The sequence below is a fragment of the Strigops habroptila genome, chromosome 12, assembly GCF_004027225.2.
Source record: "Strigops habroptila isolate Jane chromosome 12, bStrHab1.2.pri, whole genome shotgun sequence".
NCBI classification, from domain to species: Eukaryota; Metazoa; Chordata; class Aves; order Psittaciformes; family Psittacidae; genus Strigops; species Strigops habroptila.
Window position 1 is genome coordinate 11527756 of NC_044288.2, and position 24982 is coordinate 11552737.

Sequence of the window (24982 nt, forward strand, 5' to 3'; positions counted from 1 at the left end):
GAGCTCTGTGGTGTTTTACGATACACACAGTAGGCAAAGTGTTCCAGAAGGAAAAACTGCAGGGAGGCAGAATGGGGCACCAGGAAAAGGTTTGGTTGGGAGTAAAGGATAAAGTAAAGCAAAACTTACTGCCTGTGTGTGTCTTTCCCTGCTCCTCTGGCAGAAAAACAGAGCCCAGTAATTTCTTTACATAGATTCAGGAAAGCTGAGCTGCGTGGAACAAAATGCAGGGCAGGAAGAGATGACCCTTCCCAGGGGAAATCCAAAAGGAAAGAAGCAGGCAGCACATATACTGGGTTGTAATGCAAATAATGATGTCTTATGAACAAGTACAGTCTTTCTGGTGTTGCCTGCAGAGGTCTGGCAGCAGGAACTCAGCAGAAGAAATTGCTTGTGCTTAAAAATCCTTAATAAATACCAAATACAGTATTAAGTAAATAAATAGCAATGAATTCTTAAATATTGATAAGGTCTCAAATGAAGTAATTTCTGCCCCAACACTTCTCTGACTTCAAGAACATGATTTAAATTGTATTTCAGCATTTGTCCAATGAGACAAACTCACCATTGGGTGAGAGAACATTCTAGAAAGAGTATAATGTAAAGAAGTCTGAGAAGGACATTAAAAAACAACATTTAAACCTCTTATGCTTTAAAGGACAAAATCAGATCCTTTACGACAGGCATTGTACAGCATTTAAAGGGCCCCTTCAGAAGTTTTACTGATTAAGAAGAGAGACTTTGACGTTTTAAGACCTGTAATTTACTGAGCAATATGCTTAGCAGAGGCTGCGGTGGTTCGCAATGAAAGGAAGAGGAGAAGGCTCACGATCACATAGTTTGTAAATCAAGGACAAATCAGATGCACTGAGCTTCAGCAGCTGTGCCAATTAAATCTCATTCAATTTGCTGAACAAGAACTTTAACATTAATCACTTTGGCAAATTCCTTAGAATATTCCATGTCACTAAGCAGTCAAGTGATTTTTGTGCTTGTTTATGGTACAGAATAACATTATATGAAGCAATGCCATTAATCACTGTGAGATGTAAGTGTAAGACAAAAAGATGTGCTACTTGTTAAACATGTTGATCTTTGCAGTGGTGTAGGAAATGTGTTACTTTATGGTGTTATTAAGAAATACTGAGCCCATGGGACTCCTTTTCATGTTTTTTCTCTTCTGCCGTTGCTGCCCCAACTCTAGGGCTTTTCCACCCCAAAGAGAATGGCTGTACTCCTGAATCCCAGCAGCCAAATGGCCTTTAATTTCCCTTGGAGAAGGAGCATTACAGACACCAGGAGAGCATCAGGGCAGCATCTCCTCCAGCATCAGCACATGTGAGTCCCGCTGCCCCACTCCAAAGGACACGAAGTAAATCCAGTGTTTGTATTTGCCATCATTAAAGAGGGGGGAAAAAGGCAAGTGGAGGGATGAAGCTGACAAAATCATGACAAACACAGAAAGGTTTCATTAGCCCAGTTTTTATTCAAATTAAAGAATGGGGAACTACAACATGATTTTCTTTTATAATATAAATATGTCAGTGAAGACTGGTTCTCGAGTCGTTCGTCACACTGGACAAGAGAGTTGCCAAGAGAATGACTTTGCAGTCCTTGGTCCTTCACACTCATGCAAAAAAGTCTTTAATTAAGAAAATGAGCTTAAACATTCAACCAATTCATTCTGTTATAGTGTCAGGTACTGAACCCACCGAGTCTGCTTTACAGAATCAAAGGATTTCACACCCAGGTAAATTATTTCACAATCATACATTACCCTTCAGAGGGTTTCATACAGAAAATATACAAATAAAAACTCTCAGTATTCATTTATTGTCATTGTAGAGGAAAATAATTTATAGACCCATAAACAAAGATAAAGGCAGAGAAAAAAAGCAAATTAACTTATTTCCAGACTATCCTGTCTAGGACACTCCCAAACACTGTAGCTTTGAGCAACAACTTATGCTCATGTGAATGTGACTTGGGGGCGTGATGTTAAGCTATGGGGGCAACTGCTTTGACACTACAGTTTATTAGTAACAAATCCCAAAGGTTAAAAGAAGCTGCATTTATCTGTTGAACCATCATGTTAGCTTGATGAATATCACACCTTGCTGGATATTAAGGGTTTTGGTCTCCAAACACTACGAACGAGGAGAACAGCATTAAGCTTTCATGGTGGTGTCATGCAAATGCTGCCAAGTGTATTTATGGTAATTACAGTGCTGTACACATCTGTACAAAAAAAGTATTTGGCTAAACTGAAAGAACCGAAAATTGGTTTTAATCACTCCCAATTTATCTATTAGGCACAAATGGAAAAGATGGGCTGGATTCAAACTTGTTGAAACAACAGATTGCTTGAGGCGAATCTGGCCCCGCTTTACATACACTGGGCTCTTTCGCAAACCCAGCAGCGTGCGTCCCCCCCCATGGATGCTGTTGAGTTTGTGCGTGCACATCCCTGGGGATGCTTTCTCCTCAAGAGCGAAGTCACCTTTGGGAAAACCAAGGCCAGGATCCCGCAAGGGATCAGCACACAGTGAGCCCTAAAAAGCCAACAACAGGCGAGAGCTGAGGAAAGCCTTCATATTCACAAAGGACCACTGAGGGGAAGGAGCCTGAGCTTGGTTTGTAAAGCTTTTACAACACCTCCTGTAATAATTTCAGTGGTTTTGGCAGCCTGGGGGGGTTGCACACTCGCTGTTCTGTATATGGCATCCTCCATCCTCCAGCAGCACCGTGCTGGAGCTGAGAAATCAAACCACCAAGAGACAGCTTGCGCACCAAGCTGACCAGGAAACAAACACATGGCACGAGAAAACTAAATCAGAGCACTGAAATGGTGGTAAAATAACTAATAATCTAAGAGCGTACTGGTGACTGAGGTAATGGAGTTCATTTTATCCTACAATGTTGAGCCCAATGCTGTCCTTCTAATACCAACATCAGAGCTAACCCAGATCTTAGTTACAACATGTGATTTCTTGTGCAGAAAACAGATTCGCACCTACATCACATCCAGCAAAAACTGCACTGGGTGTAAGAACTGGATCCAGAATTGAAGAGAAGCGTCATTGATGACCATAAAAAGCAATCAAAAAGTTATTTCAAATTGTCTTATAAAAATATTTACAGTGAAATTTGTTATCACTAACGCTGCGTTTTCAGTCCTAGAAAAAGGCAATCTGTAAAGGAGCTGGCTCAGGTGCTCAGAAGTAACGATACAAACATGAAACCACACGCCAAAGACAGACAAATTCAAAAAGCATTTCCAGGAGGAGGGGATAGAGCTGGTTCATCACAAGTTATGGTTGTTCATATTGCATAGCTGGAAAACGAGGTCACTTGACTTGCATAACACTGCAACGTTTGAGAAGGAGAGGAAGAAACGTGTCATTTGCCATCGAGAACTGGCTGCAGCCAGGAACACCCTCATTCATCCTTAGCAAGGGCTCTGAGCCCAGCCCTGTCCAGCAAGCAACAGGTCTAGGCCAGCAGTGAGCAGAAATGCCATTTTACAATAGCAGAAAAACACCAAAACCCTTTTTTTCCTTATAGGCAAGGAAGGTTTATAAAGAGATATATAGCAGGGGGAAAATTATCCAGCCTTCAGGTATATCCACCTTTCACATGTGACAAATAGGACAACTTGCATCTCTCTAGTACTATCTAGAAGCTTTTATCTCTAGCCCACATAAACTCTTAGTCTCTGGGTACTTGCCTTTGCTCCATGATGATGCCATGAGTGCGAGAAGGTTACCTGGTAACTTCCCAACTATTGAGCTGTAGTTGGGCTATATAGTAGCTATTTAGCTTTACGTTCCCTACATCTGAGGGCCATGTGTGCCCAAATACCCCACCACCCTTAATCCTTGTCATCTCAGCCTAACAAGAGATGCTAACTCTGACCAAAACATTTTGCCTGTCCCATTTTAGCCTCTATTCCAATGGACTTGACGAAAGGGAAACACCTTCTGGTGTTTGCTTTTGGGGCAGTGAATTTGTCAGCCCAAAACCAAGGCATCACCTTGCATATGTCACTGTCAAGATGCATCTCAGGACTCTGACCTGAAGGCAGCTGCAGTCAGGGACACATTCCTACCAGCCTCAACAGCTTTTAGAGCAAGCTGTGCCTCGTAGAAGAGCAGCATGTCATATTACTGCTTTGGCACATTTCACTGCAGATTGTAGAACCCAAAGCAAAGTTTAAAGGGTGTTACAGAAGAGACTGATTTTCTTTAATTATTATTTTCAAGACCTCTGAGCTGACATACAATGGAAGGGGGACATCAAGAATAATACTGCCATTTCTTCAGACAGTTAGCTTTTGTTTGTAACAACAAGAGCATCCAAAGAGGAGTGGATGGGTGCTACCTAATGTTCCCCATGAAGGTCAGCCCATTCAGGAGGTGACACAGCAAAGGTAGGTGCTGTTTTCCCCACAGGCACCCATCTTACAAGGACCATGTCAACTAAAAATCTACTTATTTACAGAAGTAACCCACTCCTCTGCAAAAGCTGCACAAGGTGATGTAGCCTTAGACCCCTCTGAAATAAATTAGTAAGTATTTTTCTTTCCTCCTGTAGAAGGCCGCATGGAATCTTGTTGATAGCAGATCTACGGAGAAAGAAACCAGCAGAACACCACTGGTAGGTGCTGGGGCTCAGCACTAACAGGGGCAGATTTGGTCCTGCAGGCCAGCTGCCCACTACAAAAAGCCTCAGCTGATTTACAGGGGGGAAAACAAAAAAGCAACAACAAAAGAGAAGAGAAAATACTCATTAGGTCCCTTTAGCTTGGGAGTCTTTTGGGAGCCCACCCCTGTATGCTGAAGCATGCCAGAGCTCACAAGGAGACACAGAAAGGTATATTAAAGTCAAATACCTTAAACAGAAAGCTCTAAGAATCTGGGAGGTAAGACAGCTACCTTATAGCTGGATTTAGATTTGTCTGGTTTCAATAATCTTATGAATTTTTCATACTAGGAGGACACCTTCAGTACGGGCAAGATAAAAATAGCAATTACAGTGACAGTGATTAGTTAATCTCCATCTCTGGAAGCATTAGAACACTGCAGGTACTTTGCTTGGCTCATTAATCCCTGCTTGGGTGACAGAGGGCTCTCACTATGTAATGTCTTTACATTAATGGCACCATAAGGTATTTCTTTTAACATCTAAATGCTCTATTATGAAATGGCATTGAGATGCTGGACAGAGCTAGAACTGGGGCTTTCAGCACAGCTGAAATACATGGATTGGGAATACTTTCTATTCAAGCAACATTTGTTTCACAAGAGCAATAAACCCCATCGGAGCAGCACATGTTTTGTGGGGTTGCCAAGTTATGTGTGGTTCAGCCCCAGGGAAGGCACTGCCCAGCAGGTCCCATCATGTACAGCAAACAGCATTCATGGCAAGTAGAAAAATCACATGGTATTTATTTCCACCACATGACAAGCATTTCAGGGATACATACAGTAGTCCAGTGGCATATACAAACGTATGACTGAGACAGCGTCACACTCAAGCCAGAGCACCCTGTTCCAGTTCATTTCTGCTGACTGCTTTTCTCAGTTGGTACTCAGAAGCTTCCACTCCCAGTAGTAAAGTCCACCCTCCAGGCACAGTAAGTAGTTCAACCGATATTGTGCACGGAGCATCAGTAGTGAAGAAATCCAAAATGTTCATTTTTACTCACGTGCCCGATCGTAGCAGTTTTCTTTCACACAAGAAGTTCAGTGCCTGCAGTTCAGGCACAGTATTTATCTCAGGACACTAGCCATTGAGAAGAACAGTTGATTGCACCACAGATAACAAGCAACACCTCGTGTCTAGCATGGAACATGTCCCCAGAGGGATTTTCGCTTTGCTACGTGATCCACCGCCGAGCAGATGATGTTTGGAACGTATCACTTGTCATGCTAAGACATCAATAGCAATGAGATGGGTCAAGTCAGAGGTCAGTCAACTTCCCAACACCACCTAGCTGGATCCACTTCACTTCTGCTCCTCACACTGGCTTGATCATGTGTCACAAGGGTTTGTGAATCACAGCCACGCCTGTTGTAAGGATGGACAGACAGACATAGTTATCATAGGAGAAGTTCCCTGGGTTGCGATGTGGCTAAAATCATCCTGCAAAGCCAAAAACCAGCAACAGGCCAGCAGAGAGGTGTCTGTTATTTCTATGAAAGTTTTCTCTACTGAAAGCAACATAAACCATACAAAAATGTAAGATTAAAGCTTCATGAGGCACAGCCCTCGAGTTTATGAATGACCTCAGCTGTCGCCAGCTCTCCCACCAACTATTTACCTGCATAACTCCTCCCCGTGCTCATGCTGGTTGGTAACAACGTCCACTTGTCCGTGATGGGGTTGTAGTATTCCACCGAGGCCAAATTGCAGGAACCATCATCTCCTCCCACCACGTAGAGGAGACCATTCACCGCACACACACCTCAAAGCAGAGCGCAGATGGTTAGACACAGGCTAACTCATCTTCCACAACACATCACCTGCCATGTTCTGATTCATCCCCCAGCAGATCCCTCATCTTCCACTTTTATCACTTACAACACTGAGCACTTACATCACTAGCACATTAGTCACACTAAAAACCACACAGATAACCAAACACCACTGAAAAGCTTATTGTGGTTACCTGCATTTCTTCTACACATATTCATGTCTGCTACTTGCTTCCACGTGTTTGTTCCTGGATCATAGACTTCCACACTCTTCCTTACTAAGGGACCGTCGTGCCCTCCTGTAGCATACAGCAGCCCACTGAGAACACCAACACCTGCCAAACAGAGCTCACTGTTAGCCAAGTGTACAGGGTTTCATGGCCCTGGTTCTTCTAATGGGTATTGCCTTGGCCTTTCCAAGGCCTTTCCAGAACACGGGCCACACATGCCTCAAGATCACCCACATGGTCAACTCTCCACCCAACCACCACGTAGCACCAGAGCAGACCTGCACAGTAACCCCTGGCAGACGTCCTGGCTTCCAGGGCTGTGCCCCTGCTCAGGTAGATGTTATCTGAGACCAATAGTCTAGTCCCACGACATTTATATGCCTTTATTCAATCTCTTCCGACTGACTTGTTCTTTCTTCCCTTTGCCTCCCTGACCACTGCATCCCACCCACCTTGTTTCCATCTGCCTGCTCTTTTCTGCCAGGGGGCCCTTTGCTTTTGGCCTGATTCCCAATTCCAGGTTTGGGATCACCCCAGAGAGCTGGGGACACCCGTCCTCACTTCCACTAGATGTCAGCATAGGGATGGCAATGCCAGCACTGAGCACGGGTTCAGTGATGGAGTGGTATGATAGACGCATCGTGTCTATCATACCGGGGATGAGTGGCACCAGGCTGTCTCCTCTGGACATCTGGAGGGGCATCTGGGTGAGAACCACAACCTGAGGAGCTCAGCTTTCAGGCTGGGAACAGAGAATTGAAAGGCTATTTGGCAGACGAGTAAAAATTCCCTAATATTGGACTTGCCACATGGGGATGTACTTGCAAAGCAGCACTCAGTGTTTCAAACAATGACAGTTCACTAAAATCCATCTCACCATAGGCACAAACTGTTTTGCTATGTTTCAACATGCTGTCAACAACACGAGATACTCATTCTGTTCTCCCATAAGCTTGCACTGGGCTAGGTTTAAGCATCAAGCAGATACCAAAAACCTCTTCAACTGAATTCAAACCAGCAATGTGTGATCACATTTGCCTCACGTGGAGTTGTGGAACAGGTATTAGAGTGAGGAAAGAAAGACCATGTGTGGAGAGCAGCCTCTCAATTGCCCAGCTCAGAAGGGAATTCCCACCACAGCTTAACCTGCAGGGTCATCTCAGCCCCCAGGCTTGGCCACCTCCATGTAACTGCCACTTTGGCTATTGTACAACAAGAACTGCACAATTTGACATCAGAAAGGACCCTCTGCACACACTGAGCTACAGGACCAATATTGACACATTCCCTTTCATATATGAAGATGATTTTAGAGGCAATGGATTTCATCCCTTTCAGAGAGGAACAGCCACAGAGCGGACAAGTGCTTACCTAGTCTAACATCACATAGTAAATTAGAAACCATCAAGACTAGAATATAATCCTTTTTTAAGCTGTCCTTTCCTCTAATAACCAATTCTTGCCAGCAAAAGGTACGCTAAAAACTCGCTTAGCAAGGGCAATCTGAGATGATTTCTGTTACCTTGGCTAGATCTGCACATCAGCCAGTGCAGATGTGCTTTGTGCTGCAAAGCACCCACCGGATGCTTGCAGAGAAGATCCAAAAGGAAAACCCATCTGATATCCCCCAAATGATAGGAGAGAAGGAGGTGCAGCTTGGCTTTCCAGTCCCCAGCTGAGCATGCAGCTGGCAATTTGGAAGGATGGCTCTCTGCTTACAAGTGAGCTGCATCTGTTAGCAAGGCTCCTTAGAAACATTGAATATTATTTCATTAATCCAGAAATTAATTTCAATTTGGCAAGATTTTAACCAAGTCAGGAGAGCTGCATACATCTTCCAGGCAATTATGGCTTTTCCTCTCATGGGAAAGGGATGGAAATGACAGGTTGCACTTGCCAGCCCAGCAATGCCAAAACACACTTCTCCCTCCCTTCTATGAGCAGAGGAGAACTCAGTGATCATCTGCTCTTAAGAACACATCTTGGAGCCAGTACCTGCCCCGCTGCGCCGAGTGCTCATGTCAGCTACATAGGTCCACTCGTTGGTGGCCGGGTTATACTGCTCGACGGTACTAAGGCACTGACGGGATGCTCCATCGTAACCCCCCACGGCATAGAGCTTCCCTGGAAGAGACACACATTGGCATCAGCTTAACAGCTACCACTGATTTATGTTACCATCACACCTCACAGCTCCAGGTGAGGACAGATCCTGGTTGACAGAAGCCCTGGGAGATGCGCCTAAACCTGCAGGGATGCCTGGGGAACATCCTGGCAGAAGGATCTGAAGTAGACTTGCAGACAGGCAGGACTGTATTTAAAGCTGTTAAAGCTGTCAACTAAGACAAAGAAACAACACGACACAACAGCTTAATTAGAAGCCAAAAGCCCAGAGGCTTTTCCAAATGACTTGTTGGCCCAGGAGAAGAGGTAACATCAAAGCTGATCGAGCATTTCCTCCTGCTCAGGCAAGGCGTGCTGTCAAAGGTCGATACTGTACATTAATTACTGTATCACATGAGCAATAAATATGCAATAGCCTCATATGTTAATCTAATACTTGCATGGAAACCTAGACGTGATCTTGAAGAACCTGGGCCAAATCCAAAGCAACCAATGCTGCCAGCACAGCTGAGGCCAGCCTGTGCGCTTGTGACAAGTGATCACGACACAGAAGATAACCCTCACAGCATGGGATATTTGTCCCTCCCTACCCTCAACTCAATGAAAGCTGAATAACATACACCTAATGTGCTTCTCTGGTTTCAACCAGATGTCATGGGACTACATCACACATGAAACAAGGCTGATGCTCCACCATGTCCTCTTCTCACAGGCCAGACTGATACTCTCTCATTGTCTCCCTGTATCATCTATCAGCTTGTTTTGCATTTAGGCAGTAAACTCTTTGGGCAGAGGAGTTTCTTTGTGCTTCTTTACTAGAAGCTTCTTTACTAGCACAAAGGCGTTCTGGTTCAAGACCAGGCCTCCTAGACATTACAACAACCAGCCATTAACAAAGTTCAACTAATACAAAGGAAACTTCTAACCCAAATTTCTTGTGCAAAACCCATGAATAAGACCAATTTCCGACCCATAACAGCAGAGCTTGGCCACAAATGAGCTGTGCAATTCTTTGCATGCACATGAGACTCCCACCAGCAGTTATCATCTATAGTCCTACGCTTTTGCATCCTCCTTTTTCCTTCCAAGAACAGGCCAGCTCTTTTCAGCTCTTTTCTTTCTCCCACAGCTCCACTCATGGCCTCCTCATGCTGTGATCATTAGGAGAGGTCTGCAAGGATCAGGTTTATGACTGTGCTCCTTCTGCATCTTCCTGTCTCTTTAAACATTTCAAACTCTTACTTGTGCTGTTGGTTCAAGCCACCTGGTGTTAGTCGATGAATCAAGGCAAGAGTGCCAGACCAAGCAAGACAAGATAAAGCTCCCTGGCTGGCATCAATTATTAGATGTTTTCAGTACCCATAGATATCAGATCAATCTTTATCATGTTCAGATGAACACTGTGGATTAACTGCAGGCTGCAGCTTGTTCCCTACGATATGATCAACTCTTCTTCCCATCACATGCCCTCATTTTTTTTTTTCTCATGGACTCCAACACGTGCAACTCTTAATTGCACTTTCAAACAAAGCGAAGGGAAAGGATTTCATGTTTCCAGTAGAAAACCTGTCCATAGAAAAGCATCTCTCCTGAACATACTTAGCATTTGTCCTGCATTCAAATCACTTCAGCAAATCCCACTGACTCCCAGCAGCCCAGCACTTCACATGCATGGGCCAATTTTGAAGGAGATGCTTCTGAAATAAACATGCAAATTTAGCACAACCACCCCTATTTACTCTGACTTTATCTCCCTCCTTCTTCTCACATATACACATTTCATAGACATAAACACATTTCAGGTATTTCCCATACAAACAGGTCAAACCAAACCACTTCAAAGCACAGTTTATAATGAGGCTCATGCCAGCAGCTGCTCTGCACTGTACTAATTGCAAGCTGGTATATGTCATGTTAAAGACAAGGTCAAAAACCCTTTCACTTGCTTCAGAATCAATTGTGCTAAAGGAAGAAAAGGTTCCTACTTAAACCTGTTCTTTCCTGATGGCAACAGCATACACTGGACACCACCATTCGCTTTCACCAGCTAGAAGCTGCCCTGGAAGAATAAGGATTGAAAAGAAGCCTGCACACACCTAATGGCATTCACAGGAGGCATGGGCTGGTCTGATACGGCTCTGAGGCTCTTGGAAAGCTACACATGATTTTTCACTAAGATAAAGAGGAGAATGGAAAAAGCTGCAGCAATTACGTCATATAAAATAAATCTTTACCAACTAGTCTAGAGAGCAGTTCCTGCAGTTCCCTCCTACTGCACTCAACCATTCAGGCTTCTGTTTGACACAGTAACATTTGCTTGATGGAAATGGCTGCTGATTTTCTTACCCTCCACAACTCCAACTCCAACACTGCTTCTTCTTGTGTTCATGGGAGCCACAAAAAACCACTCATTGGTTTTATAGCTATAGGCCTCAACTGATGCCAGACCTAGTTAAAAAGGGGATACACAGGTTTTCTAATTAAAAAAAAAGAGAAGAAAAAAAGATTGGTGTTGCACTTTTATTTGCCTTCCACCTCCTCCCAAGCCCATAATTCCCCCCACACTCCTGCAACCCCATTCTCTGGTCCCTTGTCTTTCAGGCTGGGACCAGCGTGTCAATGCCACTTCAGCAGCTGGAAATACTGTTACCCCATCATGGTCCCTGCCCCTCCAATGTGCTGGGGACGCCAAGGTGGAGCAGAGTCCAGATTCCAAGCCCAGAAGTCCCACGTCCTTTCAAGCATTACAAAACGTCCACGTAGAAGTTTAAAACTTCCCCCCAAACCCTGCTGCACTGTACTCATCACCAGCCGAGATAATTTAGGGCTTAACCAAGTGGCAAAGCTCTAGAGCAGAGGCAGAGGTGTGAATCTAAACATGCAGTTACGCCAAGAAAAATCCCAGACACACATACCCCACAAGGTGCCACGCTGGCATTTTGTTCATGTTGCTATGAAAAAATATAACTAAAACAAGGAAAAATCCCTTTTCAGTCCAGAAAAGGCATATTCACACAGAGAATGAGACTGAATGAGCTGTATCACTAAAGAAAAAAACTACGGTGAGATTCCCTAGTGTTTACATGCGGTAAACCCAGTCTCTGGCTCTTTCTCTACAACTCATAGAGGAAAGGGGCAGGAACCTCACTAAAGCTCTGCAGGCCTTGCAGGGGTCTCTGAATACATATTTTCAGGTCAGGCACTGCCTGGTTTTTGCCCCATCACCTACCAGTGCTGCCATCAAAGCCGCCCACTGCATACAGGAGATCATTGAGCACGGCTGCGCCTAAAGTGCTTCGTCTTTCCTGCATGCTGGCTATGGATGTCCACTGGTCCTTCACGCCATCGTACACGTCAACCGTCCGTACCCTTAAAGAGCCGTTGAAGCCCCCGACAGCATAAACATTGCCAGCCATAAATACCACACCTGAGAAAAGAGGCAAGAGATTTTACAGAGGTTTTACAAACAGTTTGGGAAGCGAGTATCATCAGACGTCTTTCAGCGTGTGTAAGATAGAAGGAGGAGCAGAACTTTGGCATATCTTCGGCATTTTCTGCAGGTTAAGAGCATTGGAGCCAAGTGTGATAAAACATGTGTTCTATGGAAGGTGAAATGCACATGGCATCATAAGGCACAGATGCATTTCACACCTGAATGAGTAATTTTCTGAGGCATAGAGAACACCAAATGGTGATCCACATTCACAACCCTGTCAGATGTCTTCAGGGGAACACTCCCAATGTACAGATCTGCTCTTCATCACCAGCTCCTCAGCACTGAGAGGGACTGACTCAGCTCCTTTGATTTTCACTCCGAAACCAGCAAGGAAAGCTGGTTGAAAGGGATGACTGAGGACCTGCATCCAGTGCTGAAGAGCTGCACTAGGAAAACAAAGAAGGTTGCAGCAGAAGTCCCCGTTACCTGCTCTGCATCTCCGGGAGGGAAGCTCAGCAACCTGATCCCACCGCTCCTCCTCGAAATCATAGCACTCCACACTGCGAATGGCTTTGGGTGCTTGCCCGCCCACCACGATCATCACCTGGAGAGGGAAGACCAGAAGCCAAAAACATGCATCACTAGAAGCTTCTGCAGTGACACTTATTTCAGTCAATTCTATTCCAAGAGGGAACAAGTTATCTTCAATTTAATGCACACGAAATACGGCAGCCCCATTAAAGCTTCTTTACCATTTCCAAGGTGGGCAATGAAACACATTTCCCCATGAAACAGAAAATCACTGTGGCACCATGGTACATGCAAGGCTCTCTGCATAAGTATTTTTAAGTGAAGAAGATCTCAGCGTAATTCCCACAGCCAGCCCAGCGTTTAGTCATTATCTCCATGGTGGTGCTAAAAGCAATCCACGCCACTTAGCAAATAAAGCCTGACAGCTGTATTGCCACCTGCAGGGACATGACACTTGAGGGAATCACCAGGACTATTAAGACCCAGGGTGCTGGGCTGCTGAAGGAAGTGATTCGTCAGCTTCATTAAGGCTTCTGGCTGCAATATGTATTGATGCAAACCCAGTAATTAAGCCCTAAATTCATTATAGATAGGAAAGATCTACGTAAAGGTGATCAAGGACAATCTCTGGAATGCAAGAACCACTCTCGTGGGTCAGGCTAAAGGTCTGTCCAGCCCCAGACTCCATTCCCAGCAATGGCAAATGGTGGCACTGGTGGACAAGTGAGAAGATCTGGACAGTATGCAGTGTGATTCTTCCCAAATCTGCCCTGTCTGCCACCAAAAGACAAACTCCCCATGGACTCCCTTGCAGTGGCCCCAGGAGCCTGCAGCTCAGCATCATTGTTGAGCCCCAGCCGGACACTGCAAAACAACCAACCACACATCCAAATCACCTACACCTACAAACAGCTCGACCTGCACTTTGTTCTGAACACGTTTCCTTCATCCCTCCACGGCTATCAAGAGCGAGCATTTGTTCCCCTTATCTCAGCACATCAGCAGGAGCAAATGCTACTCAAGACAATCTGATTTCTACAAGGCCAAGGAGCTGCAAGCAAGATAACAAGGTTTCAAATACAATCAAAGAGTGGACAGGAAACTGGCTTTAGCCCCTGCAATGCAACTGTGAGTAGCTGAGGGGATAAGATTGTCACTCGAGGTCACCCGGGTAAGGAACTCAGCTCCAGTCAGGGCTGTTGTAAAGCACAGAGCTACACAGCAATTTAAAGCATGTGAAGAGTCTGAAAATAGCGGCTGTTTGATCTACAACGATGAGAACGTGACATTAGGAAGCAAAGTGAGTTTAAATTAGCAGCCTGACTGTGAGTTGTGTAACAGCCTTCCACAGAAAGCTGCAGAGCTTCACACGATTACAAAATTAATGGTAATCCCTCACCAGTGGGACCAATAGACCAGATGAAAGTTTCCCAGTAACAGGATTGCCGGAAGATCATCACCTTCTCTTTCTTTACAGCTAAAAAGGGAGAAGAGACCTGCAGAAGATTTGGGTTTATACTCATAGGTCATGCTGTAGAAGATGTTGAGAACCTCTGAACTCGCTGGTTCACTGTTCATTTTATTCTTAACTACTTCAGTCCTTGAACAAGGGTCACAACAGCACTTCACGATACCCCCAAAGCTATGTTCTACCAACTTCATCTCAGCACCAGCAGGCAGAAAGGACACAACATGCCAACACACTCTGCAGAAGCACAATTTCCCGATGGACAGTCCAACATCTAAACATCTGAATGGCCCCTCATAGCACAGATCTCACACACCATCCCACAAACCAAGCCTCCTACTTGTGCTTAGAAAAATAACACGCTTGGTTTTGATGTCTTTCAACCTCTGAATTGCTTATTAGGAACTTCAGCAACAGTCTGTTGAGGGACATTGTGCCAAACTGTGTTTATGTCTGGGGCACAGGATAAATAGCTTCTGTTATCATTTATTAATTCACTAATAAAGCAGCGGACAGAGCATCACACACGTGCAGAGTAATTGCAGGGAGTAAGAAGGATTATTTATTCAGTAGCTGCTTTGAGTCTATTGAAATCTGCCTCAGACTTCCTGCCCACAGGTCTGGGTGCTGTTGTTTCCTGCTTTCCTGGCTTCTGATTATGGATAGGGGAAAAGGAAAGACACCTACTGTGACCCTCCTCAGCAGGGCTCCACAACAGTGCTACAAGCCAGCAGAAAGCTCAAGCAACCCTTTGAGCACTACAGGCAGCTGCCCGCTGCCACGCCGTGGGTCAGTGATTCTCCAGCCACTCACAAAACCACTTGTGGCTGACAACATGTTTGAGAAGCAGACCTTTGCCCCTGGGAGCAGAGATACTGCTTCTCCTGAGGCTTTAACTAAGTTCATCCAACTTAATTATGTATCCTTGGTGGGCACAGGCAATACCAGAAGAGGGAGTAAAACACTTCAAAGGATGATCATGGAATTAGTGAGAAGTAATGTGGCAAGAATTCCAGCTCCTTTCAAAGACAGAAAATGCCACCAGTAACAGTGTGAGGTGACACAAAGCAACAAACCCACCTTACCTTTGGCAGGCTAACGGGAGTCCTCGGCTTTGTTCTGGGATTCTTGATCAGTTGCCTTTGATCCAGAGGAAGCAAATGATATTTCATGGCCTCGATAAGGAAGTCTTTACAGGTGTTGTTATTCTTGATTAAAGCTTCTTCTTCAACTGTCTGAGAACATGCACACACGTGAGAGATCATTTAAACTGAAATACTTGGTGGCACAGGTCACAAGGAGACTTCCACCTCTTCCCAAAGAAACACAAGCAGTAACATCCAAGGTGCTCACTTTTTCCCAGGATCACTCACAAGTAGCAATGCTCCCTCAATTTTACCACCCTCAATTTTACCACCCTCTGCCAAACATTTAAGTCAGCAGAGAAGAATTCACCAGGAATCTGGGTACAAAATAGGAAATTTCTTTTATTTGAGCCAGAATTTTTAAGGAGAGGCAATACCTTTTACTCAATCAGAAGACAGAGGTAGAGAGAAAGAAAAACCCACAATGGGTTCATTTTATTTCAATTGTATTAGTGTTTAGACACATGATAAAGGCATAATATAGCCAAAGAGCCTGTATGCCAACCCCTTCTTTGGGGATTCTCAGCTCATTGTGAATGCTGAGATCTCAGGAATTAACTTGCCAAGAACAATCTCTAAGTTAGACTACGTCAGAGAACATCTCACCTGCCACTCACACAACCCATCTCTATGCACGGAACACTTCTTAAGCCAAAATTATCACCCAAAGTGTTATCATCAAGCTAAATTTACCTGTGCATTAGAGGAGAAGACTGCACAAGCTTGTAACACCACCAGCTTGGTGCAAAATCCCAAGATACTTACTTCTAAATGCTTCCACCAAGAAAGGCAGGAGCTCCACTCTCAGCATTGCCTGGCAGAGCACAGGTCACATTTACTACAAGGTTTCTGCTCACACACATTGATTTCAGAGTTCACCCAGTTTTCCTTTTATTCCTGTGTTTACTGACTCAGCGACATGCCAAATTACCCATCTGAGACACAAACAGCCAAGCCATTGATTAAGGAGCTACCAGCAGCTTAAGTGCAAGTATTAGACTTATTAGACTAACCTGTACAAGATAATCTCTGGGCAAAAGGGGCAGGCGAACATGCTCCATCAGTTTAGCCATGTGCTCTAAGCGAGATTCCTTCTCATAATTTATCCAAGAAATAACCGCTTCAAAGACCTACATAGATAAAGTACAATTAAACAGAGAAGAGAGAACTGGCTGCACAGTCACTTACCCAAACCCAGAAGCATTAAGATTTTATGTTATCAAAGGAAAGAGGTGCAAAATCTCTATCAAACAGATGAAAAAGTCATGACTATGCACAGAGCACAAGCACCACAGCAGCGAAGGGGTGAGCTGACCATGTGTATTAATAAGCAACTTCATATCTTGATGTGCTGTATCACTCTCAAAGCTAAGCGTGTGTCCAGGACAATCATACACCTCTTGGACATTAGTGCTGGAAGGCAGCCAGGAAACTTAATGAGCCTGTTGACATTTGCACTGGACATTATTCATTAAATCAGCCACAACAATTACTCCTGATAACAGAGATCTCCCCTCCCAAAGGAGTCTGGCCACACAGTAAAACTCTAAGCTCACCATCGTATTTAATCACTGCACCAGTTGTCCCCCCACCCAAAACCCAAGAAGTCTTCAGGATAAGTTCACCACGCACAGGAAAGCCTCTGTCTCTGGGCTGGATACATTGCACTGCTAAAAATACTCAGGAAACAAGGGCACACTGGAGTTCTGGTCTGAACCAAAATGTAGTTGTAGTCCCAGATCCAACCGGTTCAGATAAGCACCCAGACTTGGACTCTGTGACCACAAAAACCCCATGCAGCAGCAGCCACACAGAGCCCTGTGCAATGAACAGATAGAAGTGTCCTACATGGGCTCCTGCATGAATATGCATGTGTTTATGTAACTGTGAGCCTCACTCCTTCCAGAAGAAAGGCCTAAAAACGTCACTGGGAGCAGGAAAGGCTTCCTGAAACACCCAGCGAGGCAAGGAGAGGGGCTGGTGCAGTCTCAGATGCTGCACAGCAGGATCTGGATCATTGCAGTGGAGTCTCCCCACAGAGGAAGAATTAAGATCTAACCCTCAACTCACATCAACAGGCAAAATTCCCCATGTGCTCTCGTTACCTGGTTACTGGTGGGGGGCTGAGCGCAGACTTATCCTATGGGTCCCCCAAAAAGCATCGCTGACTCTTCACCCCAGCACACTCAGCAGGTGCCCTTGGTTCAGCTTCCCTCTGGTTGACACATCAGGCCAATTTGCACAGATATTTTTCCCCTTTCTTTCTAACCCTCCCATCACTCCTCAAGAAACCATTTTGTTTGGTCCAAGGTCACTAATGTGACAAAATCAACAAGAACTGAGGGCACCATCTCCTGCTCCCCCATTGCTGCTGGCAACTGTAATTTGCAGGAAGCAGCATCCTCCCACAAAGGAGAGGCTGAGCAGAAAGGGGTTTCTTCCTTTTAGGCTAAACTATATACTTTTAAGAAGCAGTAAAGCACCAGCCTCATTTCCTATGCCAACAAATGCTTCTGCAGAACTGTTTGGAATTCAGGACACTGCAATGAGCAACAGGGATCCGTGTAATCAAACCCCAGCAAGCGCAGAGGGAAATAACTACTGCAGAACCTTTAACTATTTGAAAATGAAAACAAACAAACAATTTCACCTTGGCTACAAGGCATTTAAAGTAGAAACCAGGTTGTTGGGAGATTTTTAATTGCAGATGAGTGTGGAAGGAGCATAAAAGCCAGTGTTTAGCCAACAAATAGGCTTTTCATTAACCTCTTCTGCACAAATGCTGAGCTACAGAACAGGTCACAGGACTGGGAGCACCCAGTTACAGACCAAAATGACATGGAACAAGTCTTAAAGGAAGGTTAAGCAAATGTGCACAAGGAATAAACTGCTTTCTCAGTGCTGGAGACTGCTCCTGAGTTAGGCACACACTGGTGCTACCCTGGCTGAGCCTACTCTAAAAATAACATAGATCTGTAAAAAATCAGGTTCTGGCACCTTCCATTGGCTCCAATTCCTAATTTTATGAGAAGGGGGTGGAAAAAAATCTTAATCCAAGACAGCAATCTCTCTATTTAAGGCCACATCTGTTTCCACTACTGCCATGCCCACTGCAGACCCCAAGCAGCTGCTGCTCCCGCAGGAGATGGGTTTTTCCAGCCGTGGGATGGGAGGAAGCAGCTTCCCACCCAGCTTTATTGAGAGCAGAGGCATGGGCTGCGTTAGTGCCTGGCACCTGCCTGGATGCAGGAGCAGCCCTGGGCTTGGGAGAAGCAGATTTCCCACTCTATGGAAACTTCAAAGCCTGGAATACGCCCTTTCTGCACACTACCTAAGCAAACAGCAAGCCCAGATGTTGTCCCAGTCTCTTCAGCCAAAAATCCAGCTGTTAGATACTCCCAAGAGGACTAAATTGTGCATCAGCTTCTACAGCATGAGACGATGAGTCAATTGCTGGACTCTGTGTTAAATCCCCAATCCAAATATCCCAACCCTTTTAAAAATGTCTTTTGTCACTGTACCCACTTGGCAGGAGCCCTTTCCCAAGGGCTGAAGTCCTTCCTTTTCACACATCATTAACAAATGTGAATAAACATCATTTTTTATAGTTATTCCTCGCTTGTGTACACTGCTATAACGACAGAGCCAATCAGGTCAGGTACAGAAAGCATTGATAAAACTGTCTTCCAAGTGCTCAGCTAGAGCAAAAAGAGCAGGCAGGGATCAAAATAAACCTTTGCCCTGGGCTGAAAGGGCCTGTGCAACTGCAGGGGCTGGCAGCAGCAAGGGGAGAGGGAGAGAAAGGAGGATCATCTGAGTTACAGGGAAACGTTGTCACCATTTTACAAGTACCATTGATTGCTGTGGTAGGAGACAGCTCTTGTAGTCCTGATGGCCCAGGGATACAAGTGTGCCAAAACTTGTGGAACGAAAGGATATTGTTATCAGGCCAATTGGTATTAGTTGGGGGGTGGCAGAGGAAGGTGACAGCACACAAGCTCTTGAGCACATATGGCTTAAAGCATTTTAAGGTCAATACTTCCCTCCCTGGCCTTGTTACCTTCTGGCCCTGGCAGGACTCAGCTATAGCACACCCCAATGACCCAGAGATGGCAACGCTCTGGCTCACAGGCTGCAGCACATGTGAGAGACGTGATAAGAACAGGAACAAGAAAGCCTCTTGTGGAATGTGGCTGTGACAATTTAGCTCTTGGAGGTGTGAAGTATTTGTCTACATACAACATCTTGTTGCTTAAAAATAGGTGTCTATCCATCACGTCTGCACATGCATACACATAGATATGTATGGATATACACACACATATATACTTTTATATATATACATATTTATTTTTTTATGATATATATCATACACTAACAGATAGGAAGAATAAAGGTCAGGGAAGTGCTTGTCTCTTTTGAAGCTAAAATAAAACAGCAGCCTATGATTCTGCCCTCAATTTTCAGCAGTTCTTTGGACTCCAGCAAGTCCACGTTTCACGTTTATGTTCCAATCCCATTCTCTGCTTCTCTCCTGTTATTCATATCTGTTGTTTTGAACGTGCAGCTTTATGCTTACATTTCCTTCCAGTGCCTTGCATTCTCAGCTTTTACAATCAGCTAAAGAAATACTGGGTTTGATCGTATCAAGCTCAGATGAGGGAGGGAGCACTTTGATTTCTCTAGGCACAAGGCCAATAAAAGCTTTTTAACAATGCTGCACAGCACCGGGACGACTGGTTACTAAACTTGCACTTCCCTTTGCAGGCTGCTTGGCCCATGCAAAGCAAATCTGCTTTGAGTTCATGCCATTTGCTTTTTCCCTTTTTGGTTCTGCCCGTGTGGCACCTCACAGCATCCCACCAAGACACACATAAGCGGAAACACGCTCCTGAAGGCTCAGAGTTTGCTGGCTCAGGATGTGAATGAAGCATCACTGCACTCGCCCCTCACGTGCTGTGGGTTTTCTGGCAAGCTTTGTGGTCCCTATGGACCCAAGCATCTCCTTGTCTGCAGCCCGGAGGGGCTGGGCAGGATGGGTGCACACCCCATCAAGCACACCCAGGTCCAGCCTCATCCCACCGAACCACAGGCATCCAGCAAGCCGGTCCTGAAGTTACAAGCCCCATAACCCTCAAGCTCTCCTGTAGCCTCCCACAAGTGTCCATCTCCCCACAGTGACAATTTGGAGGTGAGCTGAAGGACTTGAGGCACACACCTCTCCCAGAAACCTGGCGTAGCTCATGCTAGAAGCCCACAGCAGAGATAGGGGCTGACCTGGTGTTCACCAAGTGCTGTAACCACTGGTCACCCTCCTTCCCAGGTCTACAGGCTACACAAGATATGCTGAATGTTTCAACCACAAAACATCAAACAGTGCCCGTTTTTCCCCATCTTCCATTAAAAATACTGATGATGCTAGAAAAATGTTTCCTTCCTTCCTTCCTTCTTGGTTGGCCTCCTTTAGTTGTTCTGTCCAACGTGCAACAGAAGCCAATACTGCTCCCTGGCCTAATGAAATTCACCTTTTTTTGAGGTTTTACAGCAGGTAACAAGAGCTTTACACAACAGCAGATGGGAGGTTCCTAGTTTTCCAGAAAGGGAAGGTATTCTATTCTGGCCCCCAGGGCTTTTGGAAGTGATATGGATCTGAAAATCATTACTTCCTACAAAGAACAACCAAGTGAAGGTCATTTTTATGTGCGTTTAGGATTCACATTATTTTTAGTTTTCCTTTCCATGCAATCTGTTGGAAAATGGCCCCTAAAGAGCATCACATGAGAACAGTTCCCGGTGTAACATCTAGAAACATTCCAGCATTCTTACATTCACTGTTGCTATACAATTTACTGTACCTTTTCTTCAGACGAGACGGTGAGCTTGTCACTTGATATTAAACTGCAAACCTGGTCCAGACTAAGGCTAAGAAATTCTTCTCCTAGCATCACCTCAGGGAAGTGCTGCTCTGTTCAACAAATGAAAAGGGGGAACAGAAAATTATAATGAAATCCATGTTTTAAGTCAGCAGAAGGACTACAGCAGTCAGAGAGCTGCTACCATCACAGCTCTGAGCACCAGAGACAAGCAACACGCCGCGGCTCCGTGGTGGAACAGAAACACAAAACAGTCTCAGAGCAGGTTAAAGAAATGTGATGTTATTGCAAGTAACACAAGCCCCATGAGACACTTTCACATATGACACCAGATGGGAACTGAGCTTTCTGCAAAGCCACCAAGTACCCTCCAGTGGCAAATATGATTTAGAAGTGGTAGTTGAGAGAAGAGGCAATGCCTTTCTGAAGTAGTACACAACCTGGCCACCTTGAAATTCAGTTCAAGCTACACAGAATCAGATCTGCTCATCACCTCGATGAGAGACTCCAGGTCCTCGATATTTATAGGTATTCAAAGGAAAGCACATCTTTAACATGAAGTAGCTAGAGTTTGGTGCAAACACTCAGCAGCAAACAGTGAAGGATCCCAGGACATCCCACTGAATCTGTATGGGATCAACTCTCTTTCTCTCCTTCCACTTTTTACTTCTTTCACCCAAATGCGTAAATTCAACCTTTCTCCTGCTCCAAATCTTCAGCACCCATCTTCTCCAGCAGCTTTGCTCCTTTCCACTTAAGTCTGCAACTGTCCAAATTTCTTTTTCTTGCTTTTTGCCTCCAAATTCCTCCAAATACACATCACTTCTTATAATCCCAAACTGGAAGAATGACGACTGTCTGCAATACAGGTCCAAAAAAGACCATCAAATATGCCAAGCTTCCCATCTACCCAAAGGGCACTAGGAAAGAATTGCTTTCTAAAAAACAATTCCCAGGTCAAAATCAGTGTTAGCCAGTTGCAGACCATTTTAGTTCTGCAAGAATGTGTTACATATACATGTCAATTTAATCTCACCTGCCATTAGCTGAGTCCCATTTATCTTTGGTTGAAATATGGAAACACGCCTCTCAGACACGTTATATGAGGCAGCTTGTTTTCAAGCTCTAATCCTTCAGCTTTGAGAAGCTCAGACTCATTTATCCAAAGAGCTCCCTCAGCAGCAAGATCTGCCTCTAGTTTTCACATCTGCAAAGTGTTTAAGCCTGCCAAAGAGCAGCAGCACAGGGACACAAGCTGGCATGAGAAGAGCTCCTTGGAGATCACATCTGAACAACTCCTCACCAATGCTGGTGCTGCAGAGGGCACTTGGGCTTGCCCAGCCATGAACCCCACTTGGTCAGATGGGGGCCAAAACACCACAGCTAAGCCAAAGGCTAAAAATAGCAGTATCTGGATAAAGCTTAACACTCTTTTATGCTGGAAATCATATATAAGATCTAATGAACTCTTCTGGCCTTAAGTATTTGAGAAGCAGGAAATGCTCCCTACACAGTAAGCTGGATGCACTCTGACTTCTGGACACAATCTCCCATTCATTCTGGACTAGCATCTGGCAGTAGAAAGACATTTGATCTCTTCTTATTAGTTGGCAGCAAGTAAAAATATTTACTGATTTTAATACAGTAACTTGTGCCTGCATGAAGCAGGCTCCTTTACCCCCTCAAGTTATCCAGAGGCCAGAACTAAGCATTTCTCAAGACACTGAGCTCATGCACACATGGACTCTTGAGCATGGGGATTTCTGTCTTGGTTCAACTCTGTTACATAAACAACAGTGAAAAGAATTTTAATGGCATTTTTATTAATGGAGTTCCATTAACATTACATGGGCTGTTGTACTAACTGGGACTTACGAAGGCCAATAAAACAACAAAGCAGACTTTCTAATTGCCAAACAACCAAATAAATATACAGTGAATGCGCTGCTTGTTGGGTTAAAGATTAAACAGGCCCTGGAAGCAAGGATAATGAGATATTACAAGCAAGCCTTTATACAATTAACCATTCCTTCCAGGGTACCTTTTCCTCCAGGGGATAATACAGCCAGAGCAGCTGAAAAGGTTTTAGTTTTATTTGCAGCAGAATAGGGGAGGACTTGGTGGGCACGTTTTTATTCTGCTGAGCCTACTTATGGTCCAATTAAGGACAAAACTGGACCAAGAAACATGCTGCAGGTGCTTGGGGATTGCAGGTGTACTTTTCCCTATTCAAATAGACAGAAAAGCAGAAACCCACCAGCTTCTCCCAAGCAGAGGCCAAGGGCAACTCTGCCAGAGGAGACTGGGAAGTGCTGGGAATTAAGAGTATGGGGCTGCTTGGAACAGCTTTGTGTTACAACAGAGGAGAAATGCTGAAAGCCACTGCCTGCAAGTACTTACTGCAGGCATCCACTCTCAAGGAAACAAAAGCCTATCCACCCCCTGGGGTAAGTGGCTCTACAGATCAGAAGCTCAAACTGCCTCTGATCTGTGGATTTCAAAATGGAAATTGTAGCTGAGTGTTCCCGCTTCCAGGTGGGATTTCATTGTGCCCAATGCCATCTACTCCTAGCGTGCACAAATCACCAGCACTGCCTACTCTTCTCATGGGGAGGACACCAGCACGCCAACACTGTTGTTGAACACGCAGCCAAAGAGCTTCCTAGGAACATACTAGGGAACTATTCTGTGGGCTGGGATCCAGAGGATCAGGAGTTTTTACCTCCTTAGGTGTTCCCCTGTGACCAAACCACATTTCAGTTCGCAGCATCATAGAAAGTTACAAGTCTACAACCCAATAAAGAATTCCCTTCCCTGTTCTAATACCAGAAGCATGAAGAGACCAACCAGGATGTGCTGATCCTGCTCAACCTACAAGTTGCTGTACCTAGAAGCAGCAGGTTTAACTCACCAGACGACCCTCCTCTCACCTGCGTAGGCATTCGCCTGCTGCAGCAGTTCGGTGCACGCGTGCACGTCGGCAAAAGCTCGGATTCCAAGGCAGTTTGTGGGATGCAGCTGGGACTGAAGAAAGTCACAGCAGTTTTTCCTAACATCCATCAATTGCAGTAAACTAGCAGCTGGCAACAAAACCTGCAGAGGCAAGAAAGGGGAATGACAGTTAGCAACAAATAAAGCTTGATTCACAGCTTGCACACATTAGATGCAATTTCCCTTCAGATGGGGACACGTCCCTGTGGGGTACGAGAAGGAAGGTTAAAGTCTTAGCACTATCTGTATGCAGAAGATCCCCATCCATGCTCTGAGAGATGGAAACAGCTAACCCAGCTGGGCTAAAAGCAGAGCTCTTCTCATATCTCCCCCCAAGACCTCAAGGCAGGGAGGACAAGACACAAGCAACCATGGATACACCTGAATTTCTGGCTTTGCTGCAGGTAGGTCCTGCACATAGATAATATTCTTTTCTCCCTGATGAGCTTTATATTATTTATCTGGATTACCATCATATCCAAAGCCCAGAGCAGCCCAGCACTCCACAAAACCTTCAACTTTATTTCCAATGAAAACATATTGGCTTGTGAGCAGGGTGCCCAAACTGCTATGTAAGACAGGGAGCTCACAGAAGCTCGAGCAGATTTTGGTGACAGCAAAGCTTTCAGGGACCAACTATTCAAATCAACAGTCGTCTTTTTCACACACACACAATGCTGCGGACACTTGTGGTTCATGACTGCATCT

At 44.9% G+C, this 24982-nt stretch overlaps 1 protein-coding gene across 3 annotated transcripts in view; it reads right to left on the reverse strand.

Annotated features, from left to right (window-relative positions):
• Positions 1-1466: 1466 nt before the first annotated feature.
• KLHL3 (kelch like family member 3) overlaps positions 1467-24982 on the reverse strand; it is a 50788-nt gene continuing 27272 nt past the window's right edge. For 2 of the 3 annotated variants that reach the window (XM_030504150.1, XM_030504148.2), the window contains exons 5-15: positions 24214-24376; positions 21266-21375; positions 16424-16540; positions 15351-15500; positions 12753-12870; positions 12060-12257; positions 11177-11278; positions 8702-8830; positions 6671-6811; positions 6323-6466; positions 1467-6069 (exon numbers count right to left, since the gene is read on the reverse strand). In XM_030504150.1, the coding sequence (XP_030360010.1) occupies positions 6041-6069; positions 6323-6466; positions 6671-6811; positions 8702-8830; positions 11177-11278; positions 12060-12257; positions 12753-12870; positions 15351-15500; positions 16424-16540; positions 21266-21375; positions 24214-24376 (1401 nt within the window). In that variant the 3' untranslated portion in view covers positions 1467-6040. The remainder of the gene's footprint in view (positions 6070-6322; positions 6467-6670; positions 6812-8701; positions 8831-11176; positions 11279-12059; positions 12258-12752; positions 12871-15350; positions 15501-16423; positions 16541-21265; positions 21376-24213; positions 24377-24982) is intronic. The other variant, XM_030504149.2, reaches the window with a different exon arrangement.